The sequence below is a fragment of the Zingiber officinale genome, chromosome 1A, assembly GCF_018446385.1.
Source record: "Zingiber officinale cultivar Zhangliang chromosome 1A, Zo_v1.1, whole genome shotgun sequence".
Classification (NCBI taxonomy): domain Eukaryota; kingdom Viridiplantae; phylum Streptophyta; class Magnoliopsida; order Zingiberales; family Zingiberaceae; genus Zingiber; species Zingiber officinale.
The window spans coordinates 10629892-10653021 of NC_055987.1; the positions used below are offsets into that span (position 1 = coordinate 10629892).

Consider the following 23130-nt stretch of genomic DNA (forward strand, 5'->3'; position numbering starts at 1 on the left):
ACAAAATGCAACAAATAAAACATGCAACTTTATGAGCATATATAGAGATATCCAGTGCAACATTAGATTAAATCTTTGGACTAAATTGTAACTTGTTATTTGTACTCTCCAAGTAACTCATGATCACCTTCATCTGCCACATAACTCGTCTTCCTTTGGGCCGACGTATTATGCACATGATACTTTATTTATGAGCTTCTTTAGTTAGCTTATGTTTTCTAGCATCACTCACAATGCCTCTAACCGGCCATATAGTGCTCCTTCCTTTGGGCCGACACACTATGTGCATGATCAAGAAGTGTAGCTCAATTTGTGAGCTTCCTTAAACATATATCCGACATAAAAAATGATTTTCCTTTGGGCTAATCATCCTTAGTATGGATATACATCCCTCTACACTAGTACTCCTAGCTTCCCCAATAGTTCTCGCTTTGGCAATAATATAGTTTTGACTAGGTAGCAAGAGCAAAGAAGAATCCAGGAAGAAATTGCTGAGAACTGAGCTAAATTCAGTTATCAATTGATTGGTATGTGATATCAATCAATTGACACCCCTTTTAATCAATCAAAAAGAATGTGAATCGATTCACATGCGTGCCAATCGATTGATCGATCGATTGAACACACATGAATTGATCCACTGATCGATCCAGAAAGCTTCTATTCGTTGGTTCATCCACCCAATCGATTGTCTAATCGATTGACTAATGTCAATCGATTAGTCGATCAATCAGGAATACTTATGTAGACAACCCAGTGAAATCTGATCGACTGGATGATCGATTAGTGAATCCCAATCGATTAGTCGATCGATCCAGCAGCTTTCTATTGGATTCTTACAAACATCAATCGATTGACCAATCGATTGGTAACTACAATCGATCGGTTGATTGATTCAGGAGCTTTCTGTTTGATTCTTGCAACCTTCAATCGATTGACTGATCTATTGGTGACCCCAATCGATCAGCCGATCGATCCAGAAGTTTTCCTTTGAATTCTTGTCGCGATCAGCAGTCTGAATCAATTGATTCCTCATGCCGATCGATTGGTAAACATCAATCGATCAGCTGATCGATTCCAACCTCTTCTATTCACAAACTTGAGCACCCCAATCGATCAAACCTTACGTCAATCGATTGGTAAGCACCAATCGATCAACTGACGATTCAAGATGATTCTGTTCGTGAATCCGCGACTCTCAATCGATTTGGAATCTTCCCAATCGATTGATATAAAAAAAACACCCATTTCTGAAACGTGATTTTCTGCTCTAAAATCGCGCCGCCAATCTCGTTCTTCGCAGATAATGCGAAAAACTCGATTCAAAGGTTAAATCCTAATCTATTCATACTATATTCAACGGATATACATCAATTTCGCTCATCTATATGGAATCAAATGCAAAATTTGATGTATGTGTACTAAAACGTTGAAAAATTATCCTTTCGCTTTAAAAACTAATAACTCTAATAACAATTGTTAAAATTGCAATACATCATATATGAACTAAAGGATGTATTTATTACAGGATTTAGCTTCTATCAATCTCTAAAGCTCAATACAAATCGAAACAATAGCACATGAATGACTGAACTGAATCTATCGCAAAGGCTAATGCTTCTTACTTGTCGCTGGAGTTCATGCTATTGCGAAAAATCTTCTACAGGAGTGGATGGCGACATTCCTTAGTTTTCTCTTGATAAGGAAGAGAAGAGGTTGAAGAGACTCTAGAACCTGTCCTAATTCATGAGTCTCATCCTTTGCATACCAAGCTCATCCCATAGGGACTATCCTCCTTAAAGTCCACCCATCATTAATAGCTCATCAATGTTAATGAATCAGGTTTTGGATCTACACATTGAATCCACATCCATTTAATCCAAACCTTCCTTATATACAATGAAGCATTAGATCACTTAATCGGGTTTAGTCATTTTAATGGTAATTAATTATGTGTGTGTTAATTAAGTGTGAGCCCAAATTTATGGAGATTAAATCCATCCATGTGAACTCAATTAGATCTAGTCCACCCACGTGCACTTAATCCTACAACTGATTCCAACTACAAAAGACTATGCACAGAGGAAGGAGGTGACTCCATTGCTGGATTGGAAATACAGAGTGTGTTCATGAAACATGTTTTTTTAAGGTCGACATGAAGGATTCAACGACGGGCTACTCAAACTAATTTCAAAAAAAAAAAAAATCTGTTAAATCTATTGTCAATTAACAAGCATTTAGAGATGACAAAGTTTCTACTTGTAGACGTCAAAGCCTATACATGCTCAGTGAATCCATGAGCCTCCTCAAAGCTAAATTCTACTTATTTCCTTCTTTTTTGTGTGTAAATTCTTCCTACTCTTTCTTCTATTTACATGCAAGATCGCCATATTTGCCCTTCCAAGGAGATGATAATGATGGAGATATCGTCGTGGTACCGTCGTCTATCGCCTTGTGGGATCTCAAGCAATTCATGGAACTCCATGCCTACAATGAATCAACATGATCACATATAATATCAAATGAGGTAATGACTAGTGATATCTTCAGAACCTACCAGCTTTCTTAGCAGCTCGAAAGAGAGCTTCTTCAACAAGGTGTTGAGCAGGATCACCTTCAGGGGTCATCGCGATGAACCCTTCGACTTGAGCCACTGCTTCTTCGTTGGTGAAGTACTGGTAAAGCCCGTCCGATGAGAGTATCAAAAACCTATCGTTGGGGCTGAGCTTGTGGTGGTGGAGGAAGGGGTTGCAAGTGATGTAAGGCGAGTTACCCACATAGTCAATTCTGAACATCTCCAGAAGGGCATTGTTCCATTTAGGCTGCAAGAGAGACCAAATTGAAGCATGAAAGATCTGTCTTTTTGATTCAACTGATAGGGTCTATAAGACAACTGCAATTTGAGATAAAAGTCACCCCAAATTCAGGTTGGATTAATTAATTCAGAAGAAGATGTCGATAACAAGATAATCCTTAAAGCCATTAATGAATTCGGCACACTAAAAATGAGTGGAAAACAAGCCTTGCCTGCTTCAGAAAGCCTGCCCCAAAAGCTCTCGTCACCTTCAACGATCGCTTCACGCGATCGTTCGAGATCGCAGAGGCATCATCGGGGTGCTCTTTCCTAATTCTTTGAACCTCCTGAACAACATATTAAATTAATTAAAGGAGAACAATTTACAGAGAAAGATTTGCTTTTTAGATAAGTACCTCTTCGATGGAGGTGCTGTGATCGGAAGTAAGCTGCACGGCAGTTGAATTTCCGTGGCCTTCGTCGATCCTCTGGTGGTCGTGCCATGGCATCTGCGCCAAGACAGCGCGGCTATCTCCGACGTTCATGAGGTAGACGTCTTCGCCCTTCATGAGCATGACCAGGGCGCAGGAGCCCATGAGCGCCAGCTCGGGGTTGTCGGCCAGCATCTTGTCGGCGATGTCCAAGAAGGAATCCTCTGTCTTCTTCAGCGCCCGGCGGAGCGCCTCCAGCACCAGAGAGTGATTCACCGAGCTCGGCTGTTCTTTCAGCGTCCGCTCGAGATCGGGCCTCTCCCTCTCGCAGTCGCGCTTCCACTGGCGGCGACTCTGCTCGCACCTCTGCTCGGCGGCGGCGATCTGTTCTGTGAATGCGGAATTCGGTGAATCGGCGGCGAGAAGAAATCGATTTTGGTTGATGAGAAGCTCCTCGCTGGGAAAGGTGTCGTCTTTGTCGTCCCAGAGTAATCCCTTGAGCTCGCGATGGATGGAAGCGTAGAGGTTGGAAAGCAGGTAGTCGGTGGCGTCGGGGCCGTTGAAGCCGTCGTAGATGCCGACGAAGACCCACCCGTGCTCCTCCGAGACGACCACGTGCACGCGATCCTCCCCTGCCTTACCCTGCGCCCATTGGATGTTACCCTCGACGGAATCAGGCATATCGGACCACTGCGCTGCCGTCTCCAGGGTTGTGCCCTTCGACCCGCCGTCCGGCAAAGTGGAATCTTTGAGCCCCTTGATGGGCGCGACGAGGAAACCCTGGCCATGCGCCGCGCTGGAGATGGTTTTGGAGATCCGCTTGGTGATCTCACGCAAGAGTGAGCGCGCCGCGGCAGCACGGCGAAAGCGCCTCGGAAGACCATGGGAGACGCTACGCCGGAGGTTTCCTGAGACCGGGAAAGGTTTCTCTAAGGGACCGGAGAAGAGGGAAGCGCGGGGATCGAGTGGACCGGACATGAATCCCCTCTCGATGGGGCCGGACATGAACCCGCGGTCGGCGGCGGAAAGAGAGCCGGAGAGCTGGCCGGACAAGCGCGGGACCGGCTGGAGCGCGACGGAGGAAAAGGAGATGGAGCTCTCGAAGGCGGACGCCGCGGTGGGCGCAGCGTCCAGAAGCGCAGTAGACAGCGGGGTCGAGGCGTTGGCGCTCACCGCCGCTCCGGAGATGGATCTGAACATGGCCGTCTCCTCGGATACGTAAACCTTGGAGGAGGCAACCGCGGCAGCGGCCACCGCGGCAGAGCAGTGGCCAGAGGCACCTGGAACGGCGTCGGCCGGTCGCACGTAACAGAACGAGTGCCCGAGCCCCTCGTCGCAAGGATCCCAAGTGACGGAGGCACCCCTGTGGCGGCGACCGACCGGCATCCCGCCGCCGCCGCCGCCAGACCAGCAGATTGCGAGCCTAGCGACCCCGTTCCCCATCGAACCTACCTCCAAGAATCAGAGCAAGAAAGAGGAGGAGGGGGGAGAAGAGGAATTGCTTTGTCCTTGAGGAAAAGTAGAATTGATGGGAGCAAAGAGGAGGTCGTTGACTTAATGGAGTTCGCTCTTTGAAATCATGGAAGCAGGTCTCGTGATGGCGTTGACTTGTGGCCACGAATTCCCAGAAACCAGTGTCTCGTCCTTTTCTCATATTTTATTTGAATTTTTAAGATTGAGCCAGGTCATAAATCCTCTACAATAATGGACGAGGATCTATCGAATTGACGCCGTCCGCCGGATGCAGCGCCCCACACGAAGGTTCAATCGAGCCCGTTCATCTTACTCGTAGCCTCCGATGGAGATTCGCGCCGCCGGGTGATCGGCACGTGCCGATCTCGTCAGGCGCCGTGCGGGTTCGTCCAACCATTCCGTTTACCGCGTGAGACGACGGAACACCGGCCGCGTTCGTGCGAACCGCGAGAGTCCCGACACGCAACATAGACCGAGCCAATGCCGTTAAAACACGGCACGCGTTTGAATAAATCGTTCGCTTTGTTGCTGCTTCGTGCCTTGATACGGACACACGATCCCTGCATGGAGTGGGAAGGCATTGAATCGGGGTTCGGTTATTTATTTGCACAGATCAGCTTTGAATTGACTTTAACTACAATATTATTAATAATAATAATAATAAATAAATAATAATAGGGTTTGTGGGCGCAATATTTATTGGTGGATAATAAAAGGTTGGTTTTCTGGTAGTAGAGTCAATAAATGATGGATTGAATCACATTGAATGGTGACTTGGTTAATAAGGTTGGTTTCAAATTGATTGTGTAAATTAACTTCAATTCTTTCTACTATTTTCAATACCAATTTATTGTTGATAAAGAAAAAGTTTTGATACTTCCCATAATTCCATAATTGTCCTCATCAAACAAGTCATCACGCAAAATTTCCAATGTGATTTCATGAGACTAGCACATAAAGGTTGTGGCCGAGGGAAGACCTCGTTGCAAGGTCGGAGCCAAAGTAAGACCTCGCCGCTAAGAGAGGAGAGGGAAGGAGAGAAGATTCAGTATACAAACAGGATGCATGCCTGTATAAAAAATTGGAGAGAAGAGGAGAGAAGTGTGCTAGAGATCAGATAGAAGATTGATCATAGAGGAAGATTTTAAGCCGTTGGAAAGAAAAAAAAATAGAGAATGAAAATCTTAATTAAAAAATTAATTAGTGACGGAAACTTAATTCAATCGTTAAAATAGTGACAAAAACTTATTCCGTTGTTAAAATAGTGACAGAATTTAATTTTTTAGCTAATTAAATAAGTTAAATAAGTATAAAGATGGAATTGGCAATAAAATTTAATTTTTATCACTAAATTAGATATCATAATTTATTTCAGTTGCTAATTAGTGATAGAAATTAAATTTCATCATAAGTTTTCTTGTAGTGAATTATATGATGAATTGTAATAAATGATATGATTTAATTAATCAAATTTCTGAACGATCGTAGATGAAATTGATCATTTTCATATAACAAATTAAGCATCAAATGTACGGAAGATCTCAATATCTGTAAATATTTGACATACTTAACTAGCAAATAAAAATATAAATATATGTAAAATTAATACTATATGTTTTTTCTAATACTTGTGTGGAAACATCTCACCACATACCAACTCGGATGACCTGTGGGGTCTAATACTATATGTTTTTTTCTAATACTTGTAGCAAAAAAGGCGAAATCGCTCGCCCCAGCGCCCCCGCCGCACCCGACCCAAGGCCATCACAAGGGAGGTAAATCACAGCATTCTGAGTGAGCATGTGGTAGGTGGGATGAGTTGCACAGGGACCGGGGATTTACACCCCGACTACCCTGAGTTTCGACCTCGCAACCTCATGTAGCAAGCATCCCACCGCTCGCCCCCAGAGCTCTTTCAATACAGCAAAAGGCGAAACCCTCGCCCCCAGGGCCTCCACCGACCGGACCCACGGTCATTGTGAGGGAAGTAAATCGTAGCACCCGAGCTAACATGGGACGAACCGGGTGGGATACAGGGATAGGGGATTTATTCCCCCGTTGCCACTGAGTTTCGACCTAGCGGCCTCCTTGCAGCAACATCCGCCCCATGCCATCTCGGATGACCCATGGGGTCTTTTTCTAATACTTGCTGCAAAGGCGGGTTCCGCCGCCTAACGGCCCCCTACGCCTGCCCCATGGTATTGTAGGAGGAAGGTAAATCAGGGTGAATGCTGGGTTGGCAAGTTGATGGTTGTTCGAGGCTTTAAGCCAGCAGACGGGGATATTATCCCACATTGCAACTGGCGACACTCGAACCGTCGCTCCATGCTGCAAACATACCACCAACTTACCAACTGATCCAGCCCCTGGGGGTGTCTTTTTCTAATACTTGAATTCGTAATCGAAAGAGATAGAGTAAGAAAATTTACCTCAATCAAAAAGAATTTATTGTGGAGCATCAACGAAGCAATAACGATAGCATTGACAGCAAATGACAGTGGTGCGGGTGATGGCGGCGTGTGGCAATAGCAACGTGGACGGCAGTGATATCAATGTGCGGTGAGAGATTTAAGGGTAAAATTAGGATTAGGAAAAGAATAATAAAGAGATTATGAAAGGAAGAAGACCATAAGAGAGATAAAAAGAAAGAGGATAGGAGGAAGAAGAAAATAAAGGGGAGAGAGAAAAAAAAGTACGAGCAATGAAAGAGAAAGAGAAAAAATATCAAGAAAGAAAAAAAGAATTAGTGGAGAGAGGGAAAAAAAGTTCGATTCTTATTTTAATTGAACATTTTGTGAAAAAATTTGAAATTAGGATTTATAATTATTTTTTAAAAAAAAAATCACTATATTCATTTTTTTTCCTAAATTTCAGAGGAAAATGGAACTATACTCCTAAGTGAAATTATATTAAATTATCATTCAAATATTTATAGTTCAATCCTAAACTACAATATATTTTTTTATATATGAAAAATATTAAATAATTAGAATATGATCAACTAGAATACACTTTATAAGTCATTATTAAAGATATTTTATTAACATCATCTTTATATATTAATTACATGCATATATTAAAATTAAATTCTGGCCAACCAGATTATAACCACATATATATATATATATATATGGTAATTCTTGTTGGCCAGAATCTGATCAGTTATAATTTTTTATCCTTCAATTAGAATGTATGCATGTAATTAATGTACACATATGATATTACTAAAATACCCATGTGTACACTTACATGTATTGATTTTAGCTGGCCAGATTCTGGTCATTTAGCATTATCCATATATATATATATATATATATATATATATATATATATATATATATATATATATATATTGCCAACTAAATTTTGGGTAGGTAGATTTATCGTTTATATATTTATAATTTTTTTTAAATAAATATTTTCTGATTTATCATCATTGAGAAATTTCTACGAAAGCGTTCAGTATTACCTTGTTTATCCCATTTTTTTTCATTTTAACATGCATGGCATAATATTAATATCAAAAAGTCAAATATATGACTTTCTTTAACCCGTTGTGCACATAAGTCAAAACTATTTTTAATCGAAAATTTTAACCTGTCTACCTCAAATTTATTAAAGCCATTTATTTAATAACGTGAAATCAAATTGGCCTTTATCTAGAAACTTAAAAGATTTTTTTGTCGGTTCAGATCGCTTAATTGATTTGGAGGGGGGTGAAGACTTGCACGTAAAGTTTGTTTTTTAATTCACCAACAGCTAATAATTAACCTGAGAAATTTGACAAACGTGACTTTTTTTTAAATGGAATACAAATAAGAACGTTAAATGTTTAGGCATAAGAAACTTGACTTCAATAATCAATTGCATGAGGTTTCAACCCCTCCTTTAAGTTATGGAAATTAAATGCTACATTATGTGTCTAACGAGGGACGAGTAAGAATTTTATTCAGGTCAAATAAAACGAGCGTTAGGAGAAGTGAGAACTCTTGCCTTGTCGCATGGTCCAATGATCTAATCTTTGAACATTCAAATTTGATACGGGTTTTTTTTCCCCTCCTTTTTTTTCATTTATAAGTCTTACTTTTCCTCTTTAAACCTAAAAGCTCCTAGACATGATTTAAATCTCTTTTCCTCTTTAACATAATTCAATTTTTTTTTTCCGCTTGTTAACTCATTTGCAACTGGGGGTGGGTGGAGATATGACACAGCAACCAACTGCCCCATAAAATTAATGAAAAGGTATTGTCAAAGGAAGAGGAGAAAAAGGAAAACTTAATCATATAAAAAAAGATCATGCAAGTTGTAAGGTCAAAGTGGGATGAGTTCATTAGCCCTAGAACCATCCTCCACATTCCACTCTTTTGATTATTCCATTTTTAGTCTACCCCAATAAAAAAAAGCTACTAAGTTATGTTTTCTCTGGTCATACCTCATACAATATTAATTAATGGTGTTTAGCATAGTAATTGTCAATCATGTAAGCTGCAGTGATCGAATATAGGAGATTATCTTCATTATATTATGTAAATTAAACAATATCAATTGTTACATCCTAGGAGCTTTCTGCCCATATGCTTTGAAGCATGGACATTATGGCAATTAAAAAGATATTTTGTATACTCTATGAAAATGTGAGCAGCCAAAGATTATGCCAAGCTTGAAGTGGAGACATGAACCTATCAATCTGGCTTGATTTACCTTCGTTTACGAGAGCAATGAGCCACTTTGATGATAATTGCTTGGTTGCTCGGCCAATACTGGTTTGACAAGCATTGTCTACAACATTTGGGAGATGCTGTCGTAAGATGAACCAGTTCATAGTTAAGATGAAATATGAATGCAGATAAAGAATCAAGTTTTTGAAGTTTCACTAACCAGGCGTCAATGTGAGTCGTCAATAACTTCCTTTACTGAAAGGATATCATCACGAGGATGAGATTCGACTATGATGACTCGCAGCTCATCTCCAATCTGTTTTCCAATAGAAACATCTGCGGTAGCTTGAATTCCCACCTGAAAAAGTAAATAATTTGCCATGGGATGGTAAGCATGAGGTGTGTCTACCTAAGACCCTTGCAAATTTACAGCGGCGTTAAACAGAGATAGGTAAACAGAGTTATGCAATTTAAGTAAGAATCCATTATAAATTCAAAACTGTCATTGGATTTCTCTGAAAATCCTGAATTAGACTAGGTAGGTAAGGCCAGGTAGTAAGTCCAGGTAGGTCAGTTGGCAAGTCGGCAAATCAGCAAGGACTTTGATGGTGCTGTGTATCATCTACTTCGCTTGCAAAGTTGGTGCTGGAATTAAGATGATGTTCAATTTGCTCAACTATATTCATGAATGCTCTTAAAGCACCGGAGGATTAGGAACATAATGTTTTTTTTTTCTAATGGGGAATGTTTCACTAGTAACTTCAAGTTCTGTACCTCCTTTTTTGTCGATAGCAACGGATGATAACCATTTGACAGGGGGGTTCTATCAAATCATTTTGTTCCTTATCTAATACTTTATTGTCCGACTGTCTTGAAATAATATTTTAGCCTCAACCATACTCCTAAAAAAATCCACATTCATTAAGATGTCACAGAAGAAGACTTAAGTTCTCTATCACACTTGACAAATTATACAAGGGAACCTATACAAAAAGCAAGTGCACAACATGAAATTAACTATAAATAAGCACAATATTACCTCCATCAAAAGCAAGGCTGCTGTTCGATGCTTGATAAACCTGAGGATCAAAGCACAAAACCTCCTATCCCTTTGCTGTCTTCTCAGATACTCCAATATCCAATACCTTAAACTGTTATTTTGAAGTTTCTTAGCAACTCTTACATGCATGTTCACAATGCATGTCATTCCTTCCAATTCACCAGCTGAAAAGGGTAAAGCTTCTCCTCTAAGAAAAGCCTTAACCTGTGCAACAAACAAAAGTAGTAAGATAAAGTAAAATAAATGGTCCAATTGCCACTATCAACATTGGATCTTCCTTCTAATTACCAATCTCGCATTCACTTTCTTGAGAAGTGAGGAAACTTAAAAAAGAGTAACCTTTACATCAATAGGTAAAGACATTTAAAGCTGAATAAAACCACCTTCAGATTCTTAGCAAATGAATATTTCACTAGCTCGAGAATGTTGCAACGAATACCTGATAGTGAGCTAGAAGATCAATGTATCGACGGATTGGAGATGTGAACTGTACATAACCAGGAATACCTAATAATCCATGCCATATAGGTTTCCGATAATCCATTTCAGCAGCGCGCATAATTTTTAGGTAAGAAGCAGTTCTGGCAGGCCCTTCAGGAAGATGAGAAAATGCTGTTGCAGAAATGTTCGATTGTGGTTGCCCTCTGTATGGCAGTGAAATGTTGTTGATAGAACCAAATGTAGCAATAACCTCCCCACAAAGTATCATCATCTCTGAAACTAGTCGCATTGCAGGGCTTGACTGATCTTCAACATAGAGAGTTATAACAGGTTCAGGATCATCAGGGTTTGCCACCTTGATGCGTGTATCTATTGTTGCTGTGTCTATTGCACCCTGTCAATTTAATTACTTTTTTTTCAGAAAGCAGGGAAGACAACGCCAAGTCTATTTGAGATGAAAATCTTTACTAAATGGATTGCATAACTGGGAGACAACAAGGACATGCATTCAATTTCTAAGTGAAGATTAGAAACAAACACAGAAAAAGGAAAAAACAAATATAAGCAAATTTAGAGGGAAGACTAAGTTGAGGAGCCACCATTCAGTAAGATAATTAAGATCAAGAGAAACAAATCTAACCAAGATTACATGGAAGATTAAATTGATGAGCCATTATTTAGTAAGACAATTTAGATTGGGTTCCCTGGGAGATATTGTATCAGAACATGATGCACCTAAGTTTTCCAAGATTGTTATTGTGCCTAATCGACAAAAACAAGGAGAATTAATCGTATCAGGATTTCTAATTTTGCAAGATTTTGCTTTGAAGATTGAGACTGTATTTCACATATATTTTAAGTTGTGATGTTCTCACATGAATTTTTAGGAAAATAAATATGTTGATATGCTTTAGTTAAGTGGTCCACTTTTCCAAATTGCATTAATGCACGTCCATGCTCATGCTTCATTTGTGTGAATGCCTAAAACAGCAAAGCACATATGGCCTTGTATAAGTCCAGCTTCTGCCACTTTGAGCACTTTCACCAAGTGGTTCGTTTTTTCCCAACTTCCCCAGCATCATGGTTACTTTCACTAAATTGAAATGAAGGTTGTCATGATCACAACAATCATAATCAAGGACTGTGAAGGGAACATATCAGATTGTGAGATTACCACACAATTTTTTGATCTTACAATTTAAGAATTAAAAAAAAAATATAATTTCATAAATAATTATTATAACAAGCATTTCATGTTAATATCATAAACATATCGAACGTTAATATAGTATACATAAACAATGCAATGTAACTGTTAGGGCACGTTTGGTTCAGGGTTATCGCGGATAACCTTAGTTATCCATCTACAGTTATCCACGATAACTGTGTTTGGTTCGAGTTTTCTTGCGAACGGCAGTCGACGGGTGGTGGTTGGCGGGCTGCAGCAGGGTTCGCCGAAGGTGGCAGCAGATCACTGGATGGCGGCAACGAGCAACGGTGAGTGGTGGGCGACAGGTAGCGGTCGGTGGAAGGCAGTCGGCTGTCAACGGAGCAGGGGATTGGGAGGAAGAACGATTTTTTTTTTTTAACTTTAGTATTTTAATTAAAATTTTAGTTAATTAAATCAATCAACTCCTAGCTATAGTTGGGATAAATTAAATAGATTTAATCTAAAGCCCAATAAAATTATCTAAACAAATTCTAAAATAAAAAATATTATCCAATTTTATTTATTTATATATATCACTATTAATAATAATATTATCATTATCATTATTATTATTATATATATTTTGAGATTTTAATTTTTAGAAATTAAAATAATAAGGTTTTATTGCATTTTCCTAATGAGGATAATACAGTAAAATGTTACACTATGTTATACACTAAAACCTCTAAACAAACAAGTTTTTTTTGTATTACCTAGGTTGAATCAAAAAAATATTAGGTTATATTTTATTCCACATAAACTTGGGTTATGTGATTATTAGATAATCATATAACCAAGGTTATATATGATAACTTGAACCAAACACACCCTTAAGGTATTGCATTTTATATAACAATACTAACTTCAATATATGACTGACAATGACAAGAAGAAAAATTCTTATATTCAAAAAAGGTTCTCATATAATTGAAAATTTTATGAAAAGGGTCGAGGTTCCATTAAGTTTTGCTCCTATACTCAAAAAATGTTTCAATAAGTTAAAATTGTTGTGAATGAAATCCAAACTAAAAGCAGTGAGAAAGCACGAGGATTAATTGTAGGTTAGATTCCACAATCATTAGGTTAAACAGACACCTGGCTTAGACGCCATTGGAAACGGTGCAGGGCAGCTTCTGATAGAATCCGAAGTTCAGCCTCCTCTTCCAAATTCAGATGAAGTAATTCAGTAGCACTCTCATAAGTCAGCATATAGGTGGGTCTGATAATTGAGTTCTCTATAGCAAAATCTGCAATGCTGGACTTGAAAAAGTTAAAACGTGCAATTATAGAAGTTTGTACACATGATTATAAATTACCTTCCATCTTCCCTTAATGTTACTGATACGCTGACAGTTTTGCATATTTTGCCTTGTTGCAAACTCATACCCTCCATTGCAAGCTTTTCTGGGAACATTGGATAGGTAGCAGTAGGTAAAAATATGGAAGTTCCTCTTCTTATAGCCTCCCTGCCATTGCAAAGCAAATTATCAATTTAGAAACACCACACCAAATTAGAGCACAGACAAAAATAGTACAGATGAAAACCGGTCAATTATACTATGAGGTGCGACCAAACATGTGGGATCAGCAACATGGATCCACACTTTTATCTTTCCATCTGGTAGCCTTGTAGCACTTAACGCATCATCAAGCTGCACAATCAACAAAGTATTCAACATACCAATGATATTCAGCAAGAGTCAAACATATTGATGGCACTTCTTGTACATGAATCTTACCTCATCAGCATCATCCACGTCAATTGCGTACACTTTCAGAGATGTAAGATCCTTCCTGTTACTCTATAGACAAATAACAATATATTAAATTCACAATAGTGATACATAACAAAATAAATATAGAAATATATCCAGCATAAACACCCACCCCATCAGGATCATCAGAACCCATTAAAAGGTTTTCAGATGCCAACAAGACTTCATGATTGTAGTCAGTCTTAATTCTGAGCTTAAGGAGATCAAGATTGACATGTACAGGGAAGTAACCAATATCTATGAGGAGGTTAATTGCAGCAGATGATGTCTTCGTTAATCCCATAGCCTTGAGTATCTGTTGAAACAGTGTGTAAATACAAGAATATGTTGAATTTTTTGCACCATTGAACAAATTTAAACATTATAAATGAATGAAGCAATGAGATTAGCCTAAATGATGGATTTAATATTTAGCATATGCTAAACAAATAAACCAACAAGAGTAATAGCTCCAACATTCTTTTTTTTAATACATAAATTTGTTAAGTTAATTATAAGGCCACAGTGGAATTATTTTCAGATTAGCTAGATGCCACATGCCTTTATCTTAAAAAAGACGAGTCAAGCAAATAATAACAAACATTCGATAGACCACTATCACAATGGTTGGAGGTATCCACACTCTTTGTGGCAGGTTGTGAATATTAACTATCATATCATAAAAAGTTGAGAGGAAACAATTGTGATCGATGACTGAGAAAGAAGAGGAGAGGATAAAAGAAGGTCAACACAACAAAGCAAGCAAATATTACATTTCCAGCAGTTTTCCTCTGTTCATCACTTTCAAGCATATCTAAAGCATAAGCCTCAAGACATTGAATTTTCCTTTTAACTTTATCCTCAACCATCCATGAACTTCTGGATGGTTTTGAACATGGAAGCGTAGCTTTTGCAGACATCAGTAAATGCACAAACCCTTCAAGTTCCTTCTCAGAAGATTGCTTGGCAAGCTTCCTTTGTGAGAGCTCCACCACCTAACACACCATAAAAAAAAATAAAAAATTAGCATGACAGCACAAAAAAAAACACATGAAAAACAGAGGACCAGAAAATAAGTAAACTTGTAGTGCTCCATAGTGTTCATCACTAAATATCCCAGTAAAACAACCATGAGCCTATAATGGAGACATGTCAACAACACATGCACCATAGTTCATCCATCCTCCTTTTAGAATGCATCTTCTAAGATGTGCATAGAAGCATTATGCCCGATGAAGCAAAATGGTTTTTCTATCATTGAAGAAAGACAATAGGTCACAGTTTCACATACTGCCTGTTTGTTATTCCTTTGTGCCAGAAGACACGAGGCAAAAAATCACCTGTCCATGCATTAGTGCTACTTGGACCACTTATTAAAAAATAAAATAATTGAGCTAAATATAATAAGTACAAGAAAAAAATAACTATTTTATATATGAGAAATTTTATAACGAGGACTCACACAGAAAAGAGTATCAGTCACTAAGAAGCTAGTCATAAAGAGGATTCATCCTATAGATCTAATGATGCTGAGATCGAAGATTCGATAATGCTCATAGCAAAAGATGGAATATCTAAACATAAAATTTGTGTTGTCTGAAGCTTGATCGAAAAACCTCATAGGCTAGCATGCAAATGTATAGAAGGATTGTGCTTTTACCATTAACTGAGTTGTTTGTCTTTGACAAACCAATAAAAAATTTAATACCACAGATTATCAAAAGGCAAAGAGAAAGAGAAGTGGCAACTATTAGGAATGTTCAATAAGGGTCTTCCATTCTCCTACTGTGAGATACTAATATCATAATAAACATTTAATACAGACTGTCATACAGTACCTGCTAATTTATCCATGCTACTGATTCTAATTTATTTTATGGTGTTCGTCGAAGTGAACCTTTTCATAAATGGGAGTATATTTAGTAGAAACAAACATCAAAAAATCAAAAGGCAAAGTACCATTAAAATTAAACTACAAAGGGTATATAAAAATGGATAAAGGAAACACCTGAACACTGGCTCGAGGTTCATATACAGAACAATAGTCTCTGTTGCCAACCACACTAAAATATACATCATCTCTTGACAACAAGAGATGAGCACAGTAGCTTTCAAGAGATTCCCTGCTTCCATATATCATCTGACAAATGTGAAAAGCACCATTAACCAAATGGTCAGAGTTCAAGTATATTAACCTGTTCAGCAAATAAGTACCTCTGCTAACTCCTCAGCTGTAACTGACTTTTTATTTTCTAAAAGTTCCGCCCATGCGCACTCTAGAATCGATGGATCCTGTACAAAACAACCTAGTAGTTGCAAAGAAAAATACAAAGATTATATATAACTGTAAAATCTTCTAACACTCACCGAGAGATCTTGAGCTTTCTGAATAAAATCAGAAATAGTTGCATGATCAAAATCTTCAGCTCCGGGTACTATGTATGTAACTTGCTGGGGCTTTATCGAGCAAATCACGCCATTCTACCTCTCACATGATACACCACAAACTATTTAGAAAGACAACAACAAAACTAACAAAGACTAACATGTATTAAGATAGCAATGATGTCCATAAATCATTACACCTTCCAAGGTTTACATTTTTTAAAATGCCCGCAACCACCCCTCCGTTATGCCAACCACCCAAGTTTTAGAATCATTGGAATAAGTTTTTTTTAAAGAAAGATGACATAACATCATCTCATGGGAGTTGAAAAATTGCTAAGTCAACATTCTGTTAACTTAGTGAGCTAACAGTGTTACTAACTGTAGGTAAAATGGTAAAGAGTTTTCAAACTTTGGGGGTGCATTTTGATGACTCAAAACTTTTTTCCCCTTGTTTGGAAAAGTAGGTTTAACTTTCAAGGGTGAAATTAAATTTTCCCTAAACAAAAACCTGATCATGGACCATCCAATTCTTCTTCCCATCAGGTTTTTGGACCACAGCTAACAATGTCTTCTGAGAATCCTTTCTAAATTCCAGTAGCAAGCCCTTCTGCAACATCCTCTTTTCTGATACATCATCAGATAACTCCTTATTGTGCGGAAATCCCACTCTGGAATAAAATGAAAATTATAACGAACAATTAATGAAACCAAAACACAATTAACACATGAGAATTGTTCATAGCTCTCACAAAAAATCAGTTTTAAGCTGCAGAACAAATTTTTTAGGAAGTATCAATAGCTGTTATTATGTTAGCAATCTCATTATAGGCACAATTAGTTTGGATGCTTTTGCACTTTTAGCGAACTGAGTGGCTTAGGTAAGGTCGTGGAGCTTTGGTGTATCTTGCAACACATAATACCAGTTCATGTAGGGAAATATAAAATATAAATAAAAGAGTAACACTACATTAAGCCAATCATGGTCATTAAGATCATGGAATTTATCAATGATTGATAGTAGCTCTACAAAGGACAGATCAGAACCATCATTTAGATTTTGCTAAAATCATTCAAGCCACATGTAAGAGTTTAGAGCAAGGCAATCAAAGGAAGGTACATATCCTAATTATTTGGTCAATTTTTTGAATCATGAATACGGAATTGTATCAAATCATGATTTGCAAAGTTTGGACAAAAATTATATAGGTTAAACATATTTCTACCTCACATGAAACAGTATTTACATTCCAAAAGATGTAATAGCAATTGCATCATATATTATTCATTTCATTACTTCTATACTTCTTATCTTAACATAGAAGATTCATTGTTTCTTTCTGTCTAAATGGCTTTGGTTTATTTTCCTAATTCTATCTACCAAGTTTAACTTAATGTCTCAATATATTAGTTTCACATTTAAACGATGGGATCAAATTTCTGCTGGGTTTTCTTTCTTTTTTTTTTTCTTATAAACATATAAAATAGCATTTGTATTGAATCAAATTGAATCGTCGCTTTCTAATTCATACATATAATACATATCATTTTAAATCTAAACCATTATATTGTGTGATATGCACCACAAATCATTGGATTCAAACACTCATATCTTACAGTAATGGAAAAGGTTAGAACCTTGATTTAAAATACAATTATCTATGCCTGTCAAAATATAGACAGTCATAATTGAAGAAGTAATGGTCTAAGTGCACAAAAATTAACTTGTATTACAGTATTTATATGGATAGCCTATGGGATTGAAGTCAAAGTAAACAGTATATGAAATACCTGAAGAAAGAACAAAGAGAAATTTACAACTGTCTAAAGTATTATTGATTATCCTAAAATCGCTTGATGATAAGGCAGTATCCTTGTGCCTAATTTGTCACTTGTCAAATCTCCTTTCAAATGCTAAAAGAGAGTAACATATCAAGATTACAAATTTCATACTTGCTTTTCAATTGCTATATATAAGGTCAAACAGTCTATTGTGATACTGACTGTTGTTGAGTTAAACGATAACTCTGTTTTGAGTTTTCAACACCACCATCCAAATTATTATATCTTTTTACAACATCACTGTATAATAAAATGAAACAAACTGTGTTTAGAAGACTTCTAGTTTATGTCACTTGACAAATAAATAAATTTAAATGAGGCTTGTGAATATTATGTGGACCGAATTAAATATCATAAACGAAGTCTCAAAATAGTTCCTACAAGAACATAAGTTACCAATGGGCCTTGAACTTCATATTGCATTGGCACTGTGAAACCACAGCCGTAGCAAAAAAATCCAAGTACTTTTAACACATTATACTAATACATTGCATACAATGACTTTTTCAAATCCACAATCCAAAAAATGTTAATTTTATCCACTAAAATAGTTTGTTCTGCGACGAAATCTTATAGCCCACAAAGCCCAAAAGTTTCAATCATGTAATCAAAACAAACATAGGCATGTACTTGGTGATTTGACAGATAAGATTATGCGAACACAAGCAATTGATGATCAATTTGGAGTTTGCAGTTCAGCCAAAACTGAGTACCGAAAAGACGAGAACTCCAGATGAACAAATGATTTTACATCCATTTATTAATAAAAAATAGTCGAATTACTTGATGGTAGAGCGGATTCGGCGGTTGGTACGAATAACAGCCAACTCCTCCATGACGGAATCGACGAGGCTGTGCACGTAGCCGCGCTCGCCCAAGGACTGCAGTGGTAATTGGCGAGTCAATCCGAACCCAGGAGGGTTCAAGGAACAACCATGTCCGACCTCGTGGATTCCGACGCGGAGCGGGGAATGGCGGCTGCTTGGGTGGAAGAAACGCAGGGAGATGAAAGAAGAAATCGGAGAATACGTGGCGACACGCAGCAAGCCGCGACCGCTCATCGCCCTTGTGGCCATGGGCGTTCTCATCGCGCGTACGCAGCAAATAGCTAGGGTTTCATGGTGAAGTGAGCCACTGAAACTGTGACGGAAGGGATGGAAGCGAATCCTTACTGGATTGTGAATGGTTGGAAGAGCACGGGACGACACTTTATTGGAGGCCCAACCAACTGCCAAAATCCTACGATCACATCAATCTTGGCCCATTTGCACTTATTGGGCCGATCACTTAGTTCACATTTGCACTTAATCGATTTATCTCGATGACCAATGTCAATCTCCTCCAAAATTAATCGAATAACTGGACATATTTAAAAAAAATTACCACGTAACGATTTAAATTTGAGATTTTTAGAAAATATGAGTACATCAAGTTCTGAGTAAATAAAAAATATATCCAATATTATCTACAGATTTTCTAAGGTCCAGTGAAGCGATAGCTACTGCAGGTTTTTGCTGGAGTGCTCATGCCTTCTCAGAGTCTCCGAATGCCTATTGAGCTATTTGAAGCAGAGCTCAAAAATATTTCTACATCAAATCATACCTCTTATTTTATCGTACCACATGATTACAAAATCCATAAGATTTTTCTTCCTTTCTTTAAAGCACGCGTGCAAACGCCTACTGCATTTACCTATTCACATTCTTTCTCCAACAGGCAAGTTGAAAATTAGAACCACTGCCAGTGACTCGAGGATTTTTGAGCTTTTAGAAGCAATATCAGCGAGCTCCATTGGCTGGAAGTATAAATTTCACAATAGAGAGAGCTTAGTTCCTTTTGTATCTTCGTCATCATATCTTTTGTATCTTCGTCATCATATCTCAAGCTGATGGCCTAGGTACTGGAATGTCGAATGAAGTTCGAAATCGAAGACCTGAACCTATGTGTTTTGATACTGGACAGATCCAACAGACGACGTTTGGTCCCAGAACCTGGAATTGGTGAGCACAATTAATCAATGGCAAAGTGATCATCACATTGCAGAATTTATGCAGCTATCCTACAATAATAATACATATCTTATGATACTTCTTACAGAAACAAGGTTCTCAAATAAACCAATATCATAAGGATGTCGATAGCTGTTGCCTACTTTTTCTGCAAGCAACATAGCCCTTACTCCTTCGTGGTACTGCAAAAGAAACAGGTTCTTAGTGGAACCATTTATCATTTTGAAGAATCAAATAGCTCATACCTCGATTGTAGTCTTATTATGTAGGATAAGGTAGATGTGCCAAAACAAAAGGATGCTTAACGCGACAGTTAAAGGGCACAGTAGAGCTGCGCATAGGATCTGGCAAGTTGATCAACAAATCAAGCACCGTCTTTCTTTAGGGATTAACATCAGAGATTATAAGCAACTTACATAAGACTTATTAAAGGATTCACCATTCTGTTGTTGATCCTTTTGAAGCTCATAGCAAGCACTTGCGATAAGAAGAACCTATATTAACATTGTAAACTTTTCTGGAGAAATAATGGGGTTTATGTTCAGAAAGTTAAATAAACTAAACGACAGTATACCAGAGAGTGGATGCATGCAGACACACCATAGAGCACAAAAACAAAGAAAATTTTGTAGTTTTCATGCCCGACGCAGTTATTTATCCATACACAATGGTGATCCTAAGGCATCAGAGAGTAAGATCAAAAGCAAAGAGTAAGTTCTGAAATCAAGATGGAGAAATTTGTACACATACCATTCTTAGAACACATCTTTTACAAATACGACAATGATGGGCACGTGGAGGCTTATAGTGTGAACACTTTTGGCAGTATCTCAGATCCCCACCCTAAAATATTACAATTTCAGATTTAGAGCTCATATGAAAAGGTCCATTAGGTTCTCTTTTCTCTCCCTATTAATCCCTGTCACGCATCATGTTCTTCATTTATAATAGAAACTCATGGGTAAAAATGTCAGCTACTTCCAGTTAACCTAAACATAATATCATATGCAAGACATAATTGACTGAAATATACCAACAGGGAGTTGGAACTTTATACCAACAAGCACATAGGAAGTGTTATACAAATAAAGGCCTGAGTGATAATGATGAAGCACTAGGCTACCTTAAACACATTACACCACCCGACCCTCATAGGGAAGGGGGAGGGATACAACCACCTAAAAAAATGCTTAACTTACCTCTAAAGAAATTTTCATAAAACTGACAATACTGGCATTAAACAGCTAAAAATTGAAGACTCAGTTTAAAGTTAGCCTTAACTTAATCCTGTCTATGTTAGATAAGGCGCCAATCCTTTATGAAAACATCAGATTCTCGTTTTGATAAACATGCAAAATGCACAGAGAATAAGTTCAATTTATGATAATCTTTGTGCAGTCAAAATGTCATATGTTGGTTACTGATTAACAAAAGAAAAATGTCAGGATCAACTTTTCAATATGAAGTATATATCTCTCTGTATCATTGAAATTATAATGTAAAAAGAGTTTTTATCATTGCCTACTTCCAAGCTTTACATTGCAGAAATAATATCCAATGATATCAAGCTTTGATGCTGAGATATATGCAGCATTTGTATAAGATGTTAGCTCAGAAGTTTGATGTATGTGAGTGAATCAAATGTTTACAAATTGAATCTACTGCTCCATTTGAGCAAAACTAACTCTAGAACCATTTTGAACAATTTTACACAGAATACAGACACGACTAGTTGAAGAAAACCTGAAGGATAATTTACAGAAAGCAGTGGGAAGTACAAATATCTAATGATGTCCTACTGTTTAATTGAATTTCTTCCGATTAATAAATAACGATTAAGGTTCAGTTGCAACTTGAGGACGAATATTTGGCTTAAGAACATTTTTTCACCGAAAAAAGGGATCTGAGGTCCCTTCCAGCTACGATCAAATTAATGGAAAATCAGGGAGGAAAGGACGCCCTTTTCCAATGCTTTAAGATTCAGGAACAGGAGATACGTACCTTCCTCTTGATCTCGTGGATGGCATTCTCGTCATCCTCAATATCCGGGGCGAAGGCTGACGGAACGCGTCCGGGGTCCTTCAGGACGGCCATCCCGTAGGTTATCAGGGCCATGATGGCGAGCACCGTGAGCGCAGCGGCGTTGGCGAGCCCAGACGCCGTGGACAGTCCCAGCCACCCGTCGATCACCACGAACACGGTGGTAAAGTAGATGTACACCACTGCCGCAAGCACGAGCACGATCGGCAGCGTCACGTACCCCCTCATCCTCCTCGCTTCCCGCTAGGGTTTGTTCCGCCCCGCGGTCTCCTTCAACTGCGTGCTGGATATCCAGTACCGACCGAGGTTAGAGAAAAGGGGAGCAGGCCGTCAGATAAGACAGCGAAGGCGCCGGTGGCGGGATAACAACGGCGGTCTTCCGCGACTTGAGATCGACGAACGACAACAATTCAGCACTAGACGCAGAGGTTTCTCGACTCCCTCTAACCTCTTCCATGGTCTTCTTTCTCTTTCTAATATTTACACCTTTGCAAAAGCTTTTTTTTTAAGTAAAGAAACGGTAAATTTCATGCCATTTTTATATTTCCTCATTTTTTGGGGAAGCGTGAGAAGGAAATTTTAAATTGGACCTCTAAAGTTTTATCCATCGCATAATTTGCCCTGAAGGATTGCAAATGTAACATTCCATTTTATGTAATTGAAATGGGCAAAAAAAATGTTTTATTTATTGACAGCAAACGTGAAATTGTCGACAGGGTCGAAGCAACGAGTAGAGTATTAATTAATATTGATTAGTATTAATTGAATATCGCATTCATATTATATTATAAAAATTATGAACTATAATCATTAATCAATATAAATAATAACTACTATAACATATTTTATTAGTTTTGATCCGAATTAAAATGTCTATATGGTAAACATTACAGTTGACAGTAGTTATAATATAGTTTATTTATTTTTGGCCGATAGAAATAACAATCAATGTACCTACTTAGTGTGATTGAAAGCTGATTGTTTAAATGATTAGAAGACTATGGATATAGATTATAGTAAGGTGAGATAAAAA

The 23130-nt window shown here is 38.0% G+C and overlaps 3 protein-coding genes across 5 annotated transcripts; all 3 read right to left on the bottom strand.

Annotated features, from left to right (window-relative positions):
* Positions 1–2368: 2368 nt before the first annotated feature.
* On the bottom strand, positions 2369–4828 carry LOC122018066 (probable protein phosphatase 2C 4). The gene is made up of 4 exons (XM_042575756.1): positions 3211–4828; positions 3028–3141; positions 2558–2822; positions 2369–2487 (listed from the first exon to the last, which is right to left on the bottom strand). The coding sequence occupies exons 1-4, from the start codon at positions 4666–4668 to the stop codon at positions 2372–2374; spliced, it is 1953 nt and encodes a 650-aa protein (XP_042431690.1). The 5' UTR covers positions 4669–4828; the 3' UTR covers positions 2369–2371.
* A 4361-nt stretch (positions 4829–9189) lies between these two features.
* LOC122018082 (ribonuclease II, chloroplastic/mitochondrial-like) lies at positions 9190–19226 on the bottom strand. 2 transcript variants are annotated; one of them, XM_042575758.1, is made up of 15 exons: positions 18832–19226; positions 16718–16877; positions 16189–16302; positions 16036–16113; positions 15830–15961; positions 14595–14816; positions 13955–14137; positions 13807–13869; positions 13613–13719; positions 13384–13533; positions 13163–13322; positions 10856–11251; positions 10396–10620; positions 9577–9714; positions 9190–9477 (listed from the first exon to the last, which is right to left on the bottom strand). In XM_042575758.1, the coding sequence occupies exons 1-14, from the start codon at positions 19134–19136 to the stop codon at positions 9583–9585; spliced, it is 2427 nt and encodes an 808-aa protein (XP_042431692.1). In that variant the 5' UTR covers positions 19137–19226; the 3' UTR covers positions 9190–9477; positions 9577–9582. The 2 variants fall into 2 exon arrangements, with proteins under 2 accessions (XP_042431692.1, XP_042431691.1); XM_042575757.1 differs by having other exon boundaries at positions 9190–9496.
* A 209-nt stretch (positions 19227–19435) lies between these two features.
* On the bottom strand, positions 19436–22588 carry LOC122018108 (probable protein S-acyltransferase 16). Of its 2 annotated transcripts, none has more exons than XM_042575760.1 (7): positions 22059–22588; positions 20808–20900; positions 20632–20733; positions 20474–20551; positions 20303–20401; positions 20201–20239; positions 19436–20039 (listed from the first exon to the last, which is right to left on the bottom strand). In XM_042575760.1, exons 1-7 carry the CDS (start codon positions 22323–22325, stop codon positions 19929–19931), a joined length of 789 nt encoding a protein of 262 aa, XP_042431694.1. In that variant the 5' UTR covers positions 22326–22588; the 3' UTR covers positions 19436–19928. The 2 variants fall into 2 exon arrangements, with proteins under 2 accessions (XP_042431694.1, XP_042431693.1); XM_042575759.1 differs by having other exon boundaries at positions 20144–20239.
* Between the last annotated feature and the right edge of the window lie 542 nt (positions 22589–23130).

Bases quoted from the DNA above. Each gene is read 5' to 3' on its own strand.
- LOC122018066 (XM_042575756.1), bottom strand. From the start codon at position 4,668: ATGGGGAACGGGGTCGCTAGGCTCGCAATCTGCTGGTCTGGCGGCGGC. The intron at 3,142-3,210 runs GTACTTATCTAA...TATGTTGTTCAG, and splicing joins ACAGCACCTCCATCGAAGAG to GAGGTTCAAAGAATTAGGAA. The intron at 2,488-2,557 runs GTAGGTTCTGAA...GATTCATTGTAG, and splicing joins TCGAGCTGCTAAGAAAGCTG to GCATGGAGTTCCATGAATTG.
- LOC122018082 (XM_042575758.1), bottom strand. From the start codon at position 19,136: ATGAGAACGCCCATGGCCACAAGGGCGATGAGCGGTCGCGGCTTGCTG. The intron at 16,114-16,188 runs GTGAGTGTTAGA...TGTTTTGTACAG, and splicing joins AGAAAGCTCAAGATCTCTCG to GATCCATCGATTCTAGAGTG. The intron at 14,138-14,594 runs GTAATATTTGCT...CTGTTTCAACAG, and splicing joins AGAGGAAAACTGCTGGAAAT to ATACTCAAGGCTATGGGATT.
- LOC122018108 (XM_042575759.1), bottom strand. From the start codon at position 22,325: ATGAGGGGGTACGTGACGCTGCCGATCGTGCTCGTGCTTGCGGCAGTG. The intron at 20,552-20,631 runs GTATACTGTCGT...ATGTTAATATAG, and splicing joins CTGCATGCATCCACTCTCTG to GTTCTTCTTATCGCAAGTGC. The intron at 20,040-20,143 runs GTAAGAAGTATC...CACCAATTCCAG, and splicing joins TATTTGAGAACCTTGTTTCT to GTTCTGGGACCAAACGTCGT.